Source organism: Chiloscyllium plagiosum, chromosome 1 (genome assembly GCF_004010195.1).
Source record: "Chiloscyllium plagiosum isolate BGI_BamShark_2017 chromosome 1, ASM401019v2, whole genome shotgun sequence".
In the NCBI taxonomy this organism is placed as follows: Eukaryota; Metazoa; Chordata; class Chondrichthyes; order Orectolobiformes; family Hemiscylliidae; genus Chiloscyllium; species Chiloscyllium plagiosum.
In genome coordinates this window covers 73,392,542-73,405,441 of record NC_057710.1, presented here as the reverse complement: position 1 = coordinate 73,405,441, position 12,900 = coordinate 73,392,542, and the positions used below count along the sequence as shown (strand labels likewise).

Below are 12,900 nucleotides of genomic sequence, written 5' to 3'. Positions count from 1 at the left end.
ATGCTGGAAGTCAAACAGAAGCACAGGTTGCTGAAAAAACCTCAGCAGATCTGGCAGCATCTATGGAGAGAAATCAGTGACTGCTTCGGGTCCCGTGACCCTCCTTCAGAACTAACTTAGTTCTGTTCATTGAATATTTTTAAACTGAATGTAGCAGATGAAGTGAGTTAATAGTCATTGAGAGTATTTGGGAATGGCGTTGAGGCTGCAGTCGGATTAGTCACACTGATCATGGCACAGGATTGAGTGGTGCAATAGCCTACTTATTGAATGTTCATTTGCATAGTCCTTCTTCTCTCCCCCTCTTCAGTATTTCCTTGAGCATCCAAACTGACTTGCAAATAATTGCCAGACTGATTTTTGACTGCGAATGTTCAAACATTCCATGTTTTCTTCCCCAAAGTTTGTAATGTTATTTTGTGCAACAAGTAAATCTCTTCAGAAGCTGGATTGCCTAACACTTTGCTTTCCACTTGCATTATTATGGATTTTTTGATTAAGTTAGATGCTTAAATGGTGGTAAAGCAGGAAATGTTGCTGGAATACAAAGCAACACTCCAAGTGCTTGGGAGGCGAAGACAATTCTGCACCTAAGAGTTCTTAAATCTCTCTGGTAAAATCACTCCTGCAACAATGGAAGCTGGAGCCAAAACAGCAGAATGGCTCAGAATATTTGTGTTCATCTCCTCTTAATTGTAGGAGGCTTGAAATACAAACTGGAAAAATGTACCTCCTCTAGAGTGTGGTATTGAACGCTACAGTATAGATAAGTTACATTGTTAGAGGTTTGCAAGCAGGTTCCTCGTGACATGTTGGTGATTGCCTTCATTCCTCTGATGATATTGTCTAATCAGTGATGCTTGGAAGTCTGCAGTAAGGTAATTTAGGGTTAGAATGCTAACTGCCAGGAGTGGATCAGATCTAGGTTAAAAGGGAACTATTCCTGTTGGAGGATTAGAAACCAAGGCACCTATTATAATGAAATACGAGGGTTTATAATTTACTGCTTGGACTTCATGTGTGATGCCCTCCATCAAAATCTGATGTGGAGGATCCATGGGAGAGGTTGCTTTGTGTGACAAGTGGTCTGGTTTCGGGCTGCCCTGATTACATGCTCAGCTGCACATGAGGAAACGTGTATTTTAAAGGATGGACTCCTGAAAATATCTGAGTTTTCTGTGGTCTAAAACCCACTTGCGTTAGTTGTTTTTCTGGAGGAAGGTGGAGTGAATTTTTGTTTCCATACATATCTTCCAATTGATCACTATCTTCCCAGTTTAAATGGCCCTGATATCGCACCCACGTGCTCATTCTCCTGTTCCCTACACTGATATGTAAAATGTCATGTATTTCACTGTCACCTGCTTTAGACTTTAGATAGAGTTTCTGCAAACTTCACTAGTATGTCTGCCATGTATTGTGTTCACTTCTAAACATTCAGAAGGATTTACGTTTTAATTGACACAACTTCATTTCTTATTAGAAGGAGGCATTGAACGATTTAGATACTCTCTTGAGCAATAGATGCTTTGGTCTCATGACAAAGCATTCTAAATGCTTTAACCCTGCATAACCTCTCTGTATTTCAAGCTGATCTCATCACTTACCCATTGACTTGCTTGAGTTGAGATTAAGAATGAGATAATATTGTGTAGTGCAAGTGATGAGTAGAGACTGAAATGGTATTTAGTTCCCCCAAGACAGTTAAAAGGATTGAATTCCACTTGCCTTCTAACCTTTCTCCAGATTCAGTCATTCTTAATTGAAGACTCTTCATTTAAAAATCCCCTAACTAGGTGAAATATTTTCTTTGAATATTCACTCCCTGGAATAATAATTTATCAAATACAAAAGCCTTTTTCTTTCCCCCTCTCTGTAAAATACTACCATAATTCAGTTTCATAGACCAGTCACTATCTCAAGGCCCATCATAGATTTTCATTGGCTTTCTTTAATAGGATTTCCAAATTCACTTGGATGCACATTTGTCGGCAAATTAGAAACCAGGACACTGTGAGCTCTTCCCCAAATCAATTTTATTGAATAAAACATTGCACAGCTCTCTTCACCAACTTTTCCCTCCATTTTTTTTTTAATTGATCAGAGGTAGGACCAGAGGCAGGGAGGCTGCCACAGGACTACTGATCCTAATTTTAATTAGGACCAGGCATTTAACTAATACCCACTATCATCTGTCCCCCTGTTAACCATAATTAATTCATATTATGAATCTAAGACTTCACCAAGCACAAGTGATTGTCAAGCATTCATTGAAATGCATTAGTTGATGTGTATCAAACCCAGACTGCTGACACACTGTGTATGCCTTAGCAATTTTTGCTTAAAATATTTGAGCCCGCCATTATGGTTTTATCCTTCGATTACTTTTAAAGGAGTCTGCTCATGATTTGAAGTTTTTTTTTACTGAGCTTATTTGTGAAAAATGCTGCACTGAGTAATTGATAAGTATGCAAGAGTTAATCTGGATAACTGGTGCTGAACTTATTCTGAAACACCAGATCCAATTATTTCTCACCATATGAAGCTAGCCTTCACGTCACTAATAAAAAAAAAAATCATGAGTACTTTGTTTTTGATGTAAAGTTGACATTGTACTCAACCCCCAACTTAATGAAACGCATTTATAGGAGATAACTTGTATTTTGCCTGCAGAACTGAAGTACTCCGGAGTAGAATCTGCACGTAGTTCAAAATGTCCTTCAAAGAGCTGACAGCCCGAGCAGTGTTGCTGTATGATGAATGGCTTAAGGATGCAGGTAAGTGCCTTTCAGTAGAGGATATGTCTCAAAAAAGCCTGACTTGTTTTAGATTTTGGCCTTGATGTTAGATCTTTTGAATCCATTGCGGGAGGATGTGGTCTCATGAAAAAGGTTGGTGAGACTTGAATAGCAAATGGATCCAGTGTATGTCTCTGTCTCTCCCACCCTGATCCACCTCTTTCCCCAAAATCTACCCTCAATCCGTAGCTCCCCTTTTACCTCACCCCCCCAAAAAAAAACATGCTATTGTTGAGTGACTTCAACTGTCATGACTGTGATCCTCTCAGTTCTTTTTGGTTTTCTTCAGGCTATTGATGGCTTAAGGTAGTATTCCAGGATGCTTTGTCAGAATTTTTAGCAGTAACTTGGATATTTAGCTTTATATTCTTAAACAGCATATGTATGACAATCTATGTATTAGCTGAGTGGGCTCAGTTAAAAACAAAACTTCTTTTCTTATACAAAAAGCAAGTCTTAAATATGTACCAAAACCACTTGGATTTCAAGGGTTAGTCTTATTCATTTTAAAAACAGTACAACTTATTAGACATAAACTAATGAATGCTAGTTTTGTTTTGTAGATCCCAGAGTTGAAGATTGGCCATTAATGTCTTCTCCACTCCCACAAACAATTATCCTTGGAGCCTACCTCTACTTCGTTACATACTTTGGGCCAAAACTAATGGAGAACAGGAAGCCATTACATTTGAAGCAAGCAATGATTGTGTACAATTTTTCAATTGTGATCTTTTCGATCTATATGTGTTATGAAGTGAGTACTTTTACCTGTATTATGGCTTTTGTGAAACATGCAGACATGAGATGATTGAGTAGATTCATTGCTGCATTTGCACTTTTTTTAGGTGTGAGGGCACCTGTTTTGAAAGGATTGATCTAGATGTTCATTGTCACCTCATACAGGTTTTATTGACTTCAACTGCAAACTAAGTCCTATTCCTGCTTTCCTTTGTGGTACAACATATGGTTACACTCCTAAAAATGTGAAGAGTGCAAGTTTGAGCCTTTGACTCCAGTATAGTGATCCTTTGCATCATATTGAACTATATGAAGCACTACTATCTTTTCTTTCACAGCTGAAAACGCCACTTTTATTCCAGGACCATGGTAAAAGGCAGGGGTAGCGCTTGGGGGCTTGTCCTTCACTCCTCAACCAATGATCTCCATAAATCCACCTCCCCAAACCATGCCTCTTGTTCCGCCTCTTTCCATCCCTCCCTTTTAAAGATAGCGTGAAATGTCATGGATTTCTACCTTGGGCTGAAGGTGTCCTGAGCAGTCGACTTGTGCTTGCTTGCACACTTTTGTTCTGAACCCTGTCTTTTCAGCTTTTCCCTTTTTATTTCATGAGAAACATCTCTTGTGTATTTGTAGCAAATGTCAGATTGAGTTAGATGTAACAGACCTTCATATTTTTGGTGCAAGTCATGTATATGTATCTTGAAAGGAGTTGAGTTGTAAGAAGTCTGTGCTGAACTTTGGGAGTTCCAAGGACTACCTCCTGCTCCCTCGGTCTTCTCACTAAACAAACAAACTTTTTTTTTTACAGCTGAAATGTTACTTTAATGTGAATGTCAGGTTTCTTTTTGACTCTTGCTTTGCATCAATAGTTGGACTTGTCTAGCCTTATAAGGTGAAGTCATCTGTAGGTCTGTCTTTGAGCTGCACCTCTGACATTTACATGCTATCCCTCAGTGGCAACAAGCATGAAAAGAGTCAGCTTTGCTCATATGAAACCACTTTTAATTTCTCAAACTGCCAGTCATGTTGTCCAATTGCTTCATCAAGATCCAGAGATAAACTTCAACTCCCTCCAACTCAAACGTTGGTTAAATATTCCGTTTCCATCGATTATATCCCTTCAATCCCTTTGTTCTCTATTGAGGTGAAGTAAACCATTTTCTAACAATAAGCATGTTAAGTAATTTTGATCAGTTTCAGATTCCGTATTCATGCGCACTAACACTTCTAGAATTAGAAGATTGTCTATCTCTGAATCATCATCATCCATAAATCTATTTTTGCCAGTCCTATATTTCACAACTCCAAATTTGCTGACTTTCTTTACTCCAATGTGCGTATCCTCATATGATTGTTGGCTAACAACACTTAATAGCTTAGTGCAGAGCCGCAACCTATTTCTGCCATCTCTTGCACATTTTTCTTCTCCATCGCTTCAACTTAACATCTGTAGCCAAATCTTGAACTGCTGAGTCCTCATGTCTGGAATACCATCCTTAAATTCAGCCCTTTTATTTTGTCAAAATAGATCCCTCAATTAAACATGTTCATCCGTTGTTACTAATTGAGTCATTGAGTTGTCCAGCATGGAAACAGACACTTCAGTTCATCTCATTCATGCCAACCCAATATCCTAGATTAATCTAGCCCCATTTGCAAGCATTTGACCCATATTGCTCTAAACCTTTCCTATTCATATACCGATCCAGGTGCCTTTTAAATGTTGCAATTTTACCAGTCTCCACCTTTGTCGTCTAGCAGTTCATTCTACACACACCAACCTCTGCGTGAAAAAGTTGCTCCTGAATTTCTTTTTAAATCTTTCCCAGCACAGCTTAAACCTATGCCCTTAGTTTTGAACTCCCCATCTTGATTATTTACCTTATCCATGCTCCTCATGATTTTATAAACTGCTATAAGGTTATAGAGCCTCCAATGCTTCAGGGAAAATAGCCCTAGCCTATTGAGCCTCTCCCTATAGCTCAAATCCTCTAACCCTGGCAACATCCTTGTAAATCTTTTCTGAACCCTTTCAAGTTTCACAATAGGAAGGAGACCAGAATTGCACACAATATTCTAACAGTGGCCTAACCAAAGTCCTGTACAGCCGCAACATGACCTCCCAACTTCTCTACTTAATGTACTGACCAATAAAGGCTATTGTAACAAATGCTGCCTTCACTAACATACTTATCTGTGACTCCACCATGAAGGAACTATGCACTTGCATCCCAAGGTCTTTATTCAGCAACACTCTCCAGGACTCTGCCATTAAATGTGGAAGTCTTGCCCTGATGTGTCTTATCAAAATGCAGCACTTCACATTTATCTAAATTAAACTCCATCTGCCATTCAGTACACCAAGGTGCTGTTTTACTTGGCGTTTTGTTTCCGTTTTACTTCGTGTTTTTATCATCTTGTTGTCATCCTATTGCCCTAAGGTCCGAAGAAAAATCTTTATGTAAAGGGGAGGAGTTTGCATTGGTTTATATAGTTTGTAGCTTTGGGTTAGGGTGCACTTTCAGCCCTTGTTATTGCAGTATATAGCACACATTAATGATATTGTGCTATACTGGGCATGCATCAACCTTGTCAAAATGAAAACTCACCGAGAGAATCATCAAGTTGGTATGTAGGCAATTGGAAAATATCCAGACAATCCTTGATTGGCTAGAGAACAATTTTAGGCAGATTATAATTTTGTGTTGAGGGAGAAATTAAATCCATCCAGCATGCAACAATTAAACAATATGCACCAATTTTCAATAACCACAATTAAAAGATCTACATTAAGTAGAAAATGAAATCCTTAGATTACTGCAATCTACTCATTGGCAGTCTATATACTGTGCTTTCCGTCATTTGAGAATATGAAAAACTATGCACAACTTGGTTCTGAAAACCATAGGTGTGGTATAGTGGAGAAAAAGTGGCATAAGAGGACATGAGGCACATTGGAATGAATGCATATGGGAAGGTGGTGAAGGACCTGACTGGGAAGAATACTAGTTATAAGACAAAGCTGGGTGGTAAAGCAGCAAGGGGAGAAGAATTATGCAGAGAAGACTGGTAAATGTTGTGCTGAGGAAAACTGAAAAATTGTGACCATCATCTCATTCTCATCTGCCTACATTGCAATCTCTGGAAGCCCACTGAATTCCTCCATTTTTGTTTTGTTGTATACAATTCTTTTCATGCGGTTAATGTTTAAATCCATTCATGGGCTATGGGTGTTGCAGGATAGGCTGGCACTTAACTCCCCTTCCTAATTATCCTGAAGGAAAGTGATGTGGTGAGCTGCCTGCTTGAATGGCTGCAGGGAAAGCCAGAGGGTTGTTGGGAAGGGAAAGCGGGACATCTAGAATTTTTGACCCAGTGTCAAAAAGTACAGCAGTGTCGTTCCAAGTTAGGATGTTGTCTGGCTTGGTGGGGAACTTGCAGCAGTGGTGTTCCTACATTTCTGTTTCTTTTAGACATAGAGTAATACAGCATGGAATCAAGCTATTCGGCCCAAACTGGTCCATGCTGACAATGGTGCCCACTCACTAGTACCAATTGCCTGCACTTGGTTCATATCCCTCTTAAACCCTTCCTGTCCATGTACCTATCCAAATGTTTTTAAAATGTTGCTATTGTATTTGCTTCAACTACTTCTCTCTGGTAGACAAGCAGGAGGCTGGAAGAACACAGCAAGCCAGGCAACATCAAGAGGTGGAGAAGTTGATGTTTTGGGTGTAACCCTTTTTCAGGACTGGCAGAGAATCCCTTCAAAGCAGGCATGCTTTGAAAAGACTTAGCAGTGGTACAGACTTGGTTAGAAACAAAAACAACACTGCAGATGCTGGAATCCAAGGTGGACATGGCAGAGAACTTCAAAGTACCTGGCTTAATGTGTTCTTCCAGCTTCCTGCTTGTCCACCTTGGATTCTAGCACCTGCAGTTACTTTTGTCCTTTAATCCACTATCTCCGGCAGCCCATTCCATTCATGCACCTCCCTCTGTATGAAGAAGTTGCCCCTCGGGTCCTTTTTACAACTTCCCCTCTCACCTTAAATTTATGCCCTCTAGTTTTCTATTTCCCCATTCCTCGGAAAAAGACTCTTTGCATTTATCCTATCCATGTCCCTCATGATTTTGTAAACCTCTCAGGTCATCCCTCAACCTCTGCTCCAGGGAAAACAGCCCCAGCCTATTCAGCTTCTCTCAAATGAATTTTCCCTGGGGTGGGGGAGTCCAGAACTATAGGGCATAGGTTTTGGCTGAGAGGTGAAAGATATAAAAGGGACCCAAGGGGCAACGTTTTCACGCAGAGGGTGGTGCGTGTATTGAATGAGCAGCCAGAGGAAATGGTGGAGGCTGGTACAATTTTAATATTTTAAAAGGCATCTGGGTGGATATACAAATAGGAAGGGTTTAGAGGGATATGGGCCAAGTGCTGGCAAATGGGACTAGATTAGGTTAGGATGTCAGGTTGGCATGAACGAGTTGGGCTGAAGGGTCTGTTTCCATGCTGTACTTCTCCATGACACTCTGAATGTCATGGGGCAATGGTTAGATTATCTGTTCCTGGAGGTAGTTATTATCTGGCATTTGAATGTTACTTGCCACTTATCAGCCCAAGTTGGATGTTGTCCAGATTGTGCTACATTAGGACATCAGCAAACATTTCCACTTCTGATTTTTATGCAGGGAAGCTCGTTGATTTGGGGGAAAACCTCGTAAAACTGGTTGGGCTTAGGCCCCAAGAAAGAGCTACAGTGATATCCTATGATTGAGATGATCCAAGAGTATGATGCTGGAAAAGCACAGCCAGCCAGGCAGCATCTGAGGAGCAGGAGAGTCAATGTTTCGAACATAAGCTTTTCATCAGGAATTCCTGATGAAGAGTTTATGCTCAATGTTGGCTGTTCTCCTTGGATGCTGCCTAATTGGCTGTGCTTTTCCAGCATCATACTCTTTGACACTGGTCTGCAGTCTTCACTTTTTCTCCCACTGAGATGATCCATGTTGCTCTGTGAAAGAACAATTTCAACTAGCAGAGTACATACCAAATTGGCATTGATTTCCGTTTTGTAAGGGATCCTTCTGGCATGTTTAGTTGAATGCTGTCTTGGTGTAAAAGATCAATCCTCTTGACTCCACCTTTACAGTTAACCTCCTTTGTCTCTGTGCCTGGGCTGTAATGAGGGTAGGAGCTGAATCAACCTGGTAGAAACCAACCTGAGGCTCTTCCATCAGTCTGATGAAGGATCACTGAAGCCAAAATACTGACTCTGACATCTCTCCTGCGTTTCTCCAGTTTCTGTCTGTGTTTCTCATTCAGCATCTAATAAGGCTATTACAGCCTACTTGCAAAAATATGCTGATTTGCAAGTCCTGCTACTCCTGGGGTACTGCTAAAATTAAGGATTTAAATCAAAGTATGCAAGTTCTGATTTACCTATCTGTTGGAATCAAGTTACTAGGGAATACTGACAGTGTATTTTTTCAAGTGGATTGTAACAGCACCATCAGGAAATACTTGTTAAAAGCAGCAATGCAGACACCATGCACACAGTTTCAGTAAGTTGTCTTCAAAATGGCAGTAATTCTTTCTGCAGTTGAGTTTTGAAGCAGTGAACAATTTGATTTTGCAGGATTTCAATGAATCTTTGACATGTTAAACTTTTGTACTGATATGTATAAATAAAATTTACTACCACTAATTAATTCTTGTTTCTCTTACTTTTCTCTGGTAATTATCTTTACCGTAATGTGATTTTCTTTTTTTTAAACCCGGGATTAGTTGTGTGATCAAATCGACTAGTGCTAGTAATACAGTATTTTGAACTGCAGCATGAATTTCATCCCCTCCAAACTCGTGCCCGTGTTATAGTCGACCCTCTAAATTGAACTTTTAAAAAGTCTTATATTCGTGTACAGGTCAAATTTATAAAGTATTCAGTCATTACAAATGAGTAGTCTTGTTAAAAAAAAAATATGAAGCAGTGTCAGTTCAAACTATTGGGCAAAATTACAGGGCTGTTTAATGTAAAAGGAGCTCATGGCCACATGCTATTCCTGATTCTCTCATTACCTTCATATACAAATTAATTCTGGGTAAATTTGCAAATCTTTTACGCCCACACAAATTTGTGACCAAGGGCAGTAACTCGGAAAATAGAAATAAACGTTCACCCCAAACAAACTACGAATGAACTAATCAGTATGGATGTAGCTTGTAGCTTTTTGAAGAAGGTAAACCAGCCATTTCATCCTGAGTCTTGACCTGGAGGCTACAAAACAACACTGCTCTCCTCTGGTTATGATTCTCTTGCCCTTGGTAAGCAGGGTATTATCCAAACGCTTGAATAAGTGAGTAAGCTAACTTATGATTGTCATGTGCTAACTAAAATTAAGATGTTATAAACTTTTTGGTGCTTCAGTTGAACTTAGATGATTTCGAAATTGGCTGCTTCTTGGTCAAAAGTCAACAAGAAATTTACTCTGAATTTGAAGAATACAGCAAATAAAATTTTTTTTAAAATATATCTCATGAACTTGATACTTTGATTCCACTGTTCTATTTTATGTCTTGTCTAGCATTCCATATTTCTACTTAAACATGGTTTATTCTTTTTTCTTGTGGGTAAGATATTTGATTCCACAACTGATACTGATTTTCGAGTGAGTGTAGCTCAGATCATGGTCACCAAATGTAGACTAGGTTGTGGTGGTAAATGATTTCCACATATATCAAAGTTGAATAGAAGTTTTGTAAGCAAATTGAGTTAACGAGAATTGTTTATGTAAATGGGTAGACTTAAAATTCTTGGGTTTCTTTGGTAACTTGTAGTAATTAACTTTCCCGGTTCCACAGTTCCTTATGTCTGGCTGGGCCACGGGATATTCATTCCGTTGTGATGTTGTTGATTACTCCAGGTCACCTCAAGCCCTCAGGGTAAGTAAATGTTCAACTATCCTGACCATGTTATGCTCGGAGCATATGCATATTTTTAACTTGATCTGCCCACCAGTTTTTGATGGGGGAGATGGGTGGGGAAGTAAAAGTTCCCAATTGTCTGTGCCAGATAAACAACTTAAAATTATTTTGGCTGAGCAAATTGTAGAAGTACAGTCCATGTACTTAAGGTCTGTCAGTCCCTTGAGCCTGCTGTGCAAATACCATGGCTGATCTGATTGTAATCTCAAATCTACATTCCTGCCCACCCTAATTTAACTGCCATTCCCTTCTTACCAAATTTAACTCTGCTTTAAAAATATTCAAAGGGTTTGTTTCAACCCAAAAGTCATATAGCACAGAAACAGATCCTTTTGATCCAACTTGTCCATGCCGACCAAGTTTCCAACTTGTCTGCATTTGGCCTATACCCTTCTGAAGCCTTTCCTCTTCATGTACCTGTCTGTCACTTAAATGTTATAAGCCTACCTGCATCTACTACTTCCTGTGGCAGTTGATAGTATATATCAACCACCATCTGTGGAAATAGTTGGCATTCTGGTCTCTTTTGAAGTCTTTCTCCTCTGTATGTTAAAAAATGTCTCCTTCTCTCCTCTCTTCAGTCCACCCCCTCCCACACCGACCCCAGAAAAGGCCTTGACTATTTACCTTATCTATGTACCTCATGATTTTATAAACCTTTATACAGTCACCTGTCACCACCTATGCTCCAGGGCTGGAAAGAAAGAGGCCCAACCCCTCCTTTTGTACTTCAAACCCTCTCGTCCTGGCAACATTACTGTAAATCTCTTCTGAAACCTATCTAATTTAAAAATCTCCTTCCAAAGCAGGGTGGCCAGAACTGGAGGGGCTTATTCCTGTCATATACATTGTGTTACTTTCTGCTTCTCATTGATCTGGATAATCCAAGTTAGTTTTTTTTATTCAATGTCTCAAAATGAGATGGAGCCCCAAATTTCCCTTGAAGTAATGTGAATGATTGCGTGCACTTTTTTTTTTTTGAAGACATGATCTTCTGCTGCTCCTAACAAAATTTTCTCTTAACCACAAACATCAGAACACAATACAGTTTAATTACTTATTTACTGTTTTGGGACTTCTATCAAATTTATCCACTGAATGAGGGCTTTGCTGATTAGGCTGACATTAGGGTGGCATGATGGCTCAGTGGTTAGCACTGCTGCCTCACAGTGCCAGTTTCCTCCTAGAATCCAAAGATGTGCAGGTTCGATGAATTGGCCATGTTAAATTGCCTGTAGTGTTCAGGGATGTGTAGGTTAGGTGCATTACTCAGAGTAAATATCAGTTATTGAAATGGATCTGGGTGGGTTACTCTTTTGGAGGGTTGGTATGACTAGATGGGCCAAAAGGGCTTGTTAAATCACACTGTCGTGATTCATTCGTTTAATGTTTGACCTTAACTGCCCAGAAACAATTAGCATACAGTAATTGTGACTTAATGTTTTTTGCTAAATAACTTATTGTTAGACTGAAGGTTATGAAATATGCTGGATAAATAGTTTCTGGAAAAATGTAGTTGTGCTGCACTTTCATGTATTGGTATCTTTTTTCTTAGATGGCCTGGACTTGCTGGCTATTTTACATTTCAAAGTTTATTGAGCTATCGGACACTGTAAGTATCATGGGAGCTAATTAGCAAGTTTTTGTTTCTTGATATTGCCACTGTTTGTTCGTCCGTCTGTCTGTCCTGCAGCATAATGGATTCTAAAAATGATGCCTTACAAAATTTTAATCTATGTTGCTATCAAACTGCCTTGTTCTCAGAGCTGTAATTTACAGGGCCATTCTGGTCACATCCTGTGGCACACGGTTCATTGGATGAGCTTTTGCAAGGGCACCATTTGAAATGTTCTGTTCTTTTCTACCTCCAAAATAGAAGGGACATAAAATAGATGTTGATTCTTGTGTTGATGCTGGAAATGCTTGACATATTTTGTGAATATTGGCAGCAGTTACACTAAGAATGTGTTAGTGCTGGTCTTCCCCCTATCTGAAGCAATATTGATGTTCAGTCCTGAAGTCAGGCTGTTGTGCATAAGCTATCTCTGGGGCTCCCCAGCATCACACTTTCAGCAACTGCTGAAAGCTATGGATTGTGAAAAGACAGTGTTCCTAACAATATTCTGGCAATAGTGCTGAGGAAATGCTCCAGAAGTTGCTGTGCCTCTAGCTAAGCTGTTTAAGAACATCTGCAACACTGGCATTTATTTGTCTATGTAGAAAATTGCCTTCCTATGTCCTGTACACTTGCAACCCAGCCAAGTGATTTCCCATCGATTTTCCTTCATTGTCACACTGATGATTCCTCCATTAATTTTCTATCACATGGCACTTGCTCAGTCACTGAGCTTAGTTTGAATTTGGCCAGGGTGACTCAAC

At 39.6% G+C, this 12,900-nt stretch overlaps 1 protein-coding gene across 2 annotated transcripts in view; it reads left to right on the top strand.

The window, feature by feature from the left end:
- elovl7a (ELOVL fatty acid elongase 7a) overlaps positions 1-12,900 on the top strand; it is a 49,667-nt gene that overhangs the window by 23,058 nt on the left and 13,709 nt on the right. For both annotated transcript variants that reach the window (XM_043689338.1, XM_043689332.1), the window contains exons 2-5: positions 2,674-2,777; positions 3,362-3,552; positions 10,399-10,479; positions 12,077-12,133. In XM_043689338.1, coding sequence (XP_043545273.1) covers positions 2,714-2,777; positions 3,362-3,552; positions 10,399-10,479; positions 12,077-12,133 — 393 coding nt within the window. In that variant the 5' untranslated portion in view covers positions 2,674-2,713. The remainder of the gene's footprint in view (positions 1-2,673; positions 2,778-3,361; positions 3,553-10,398; positions 10,480-12,076; positions 12,134-12,900) is intronic.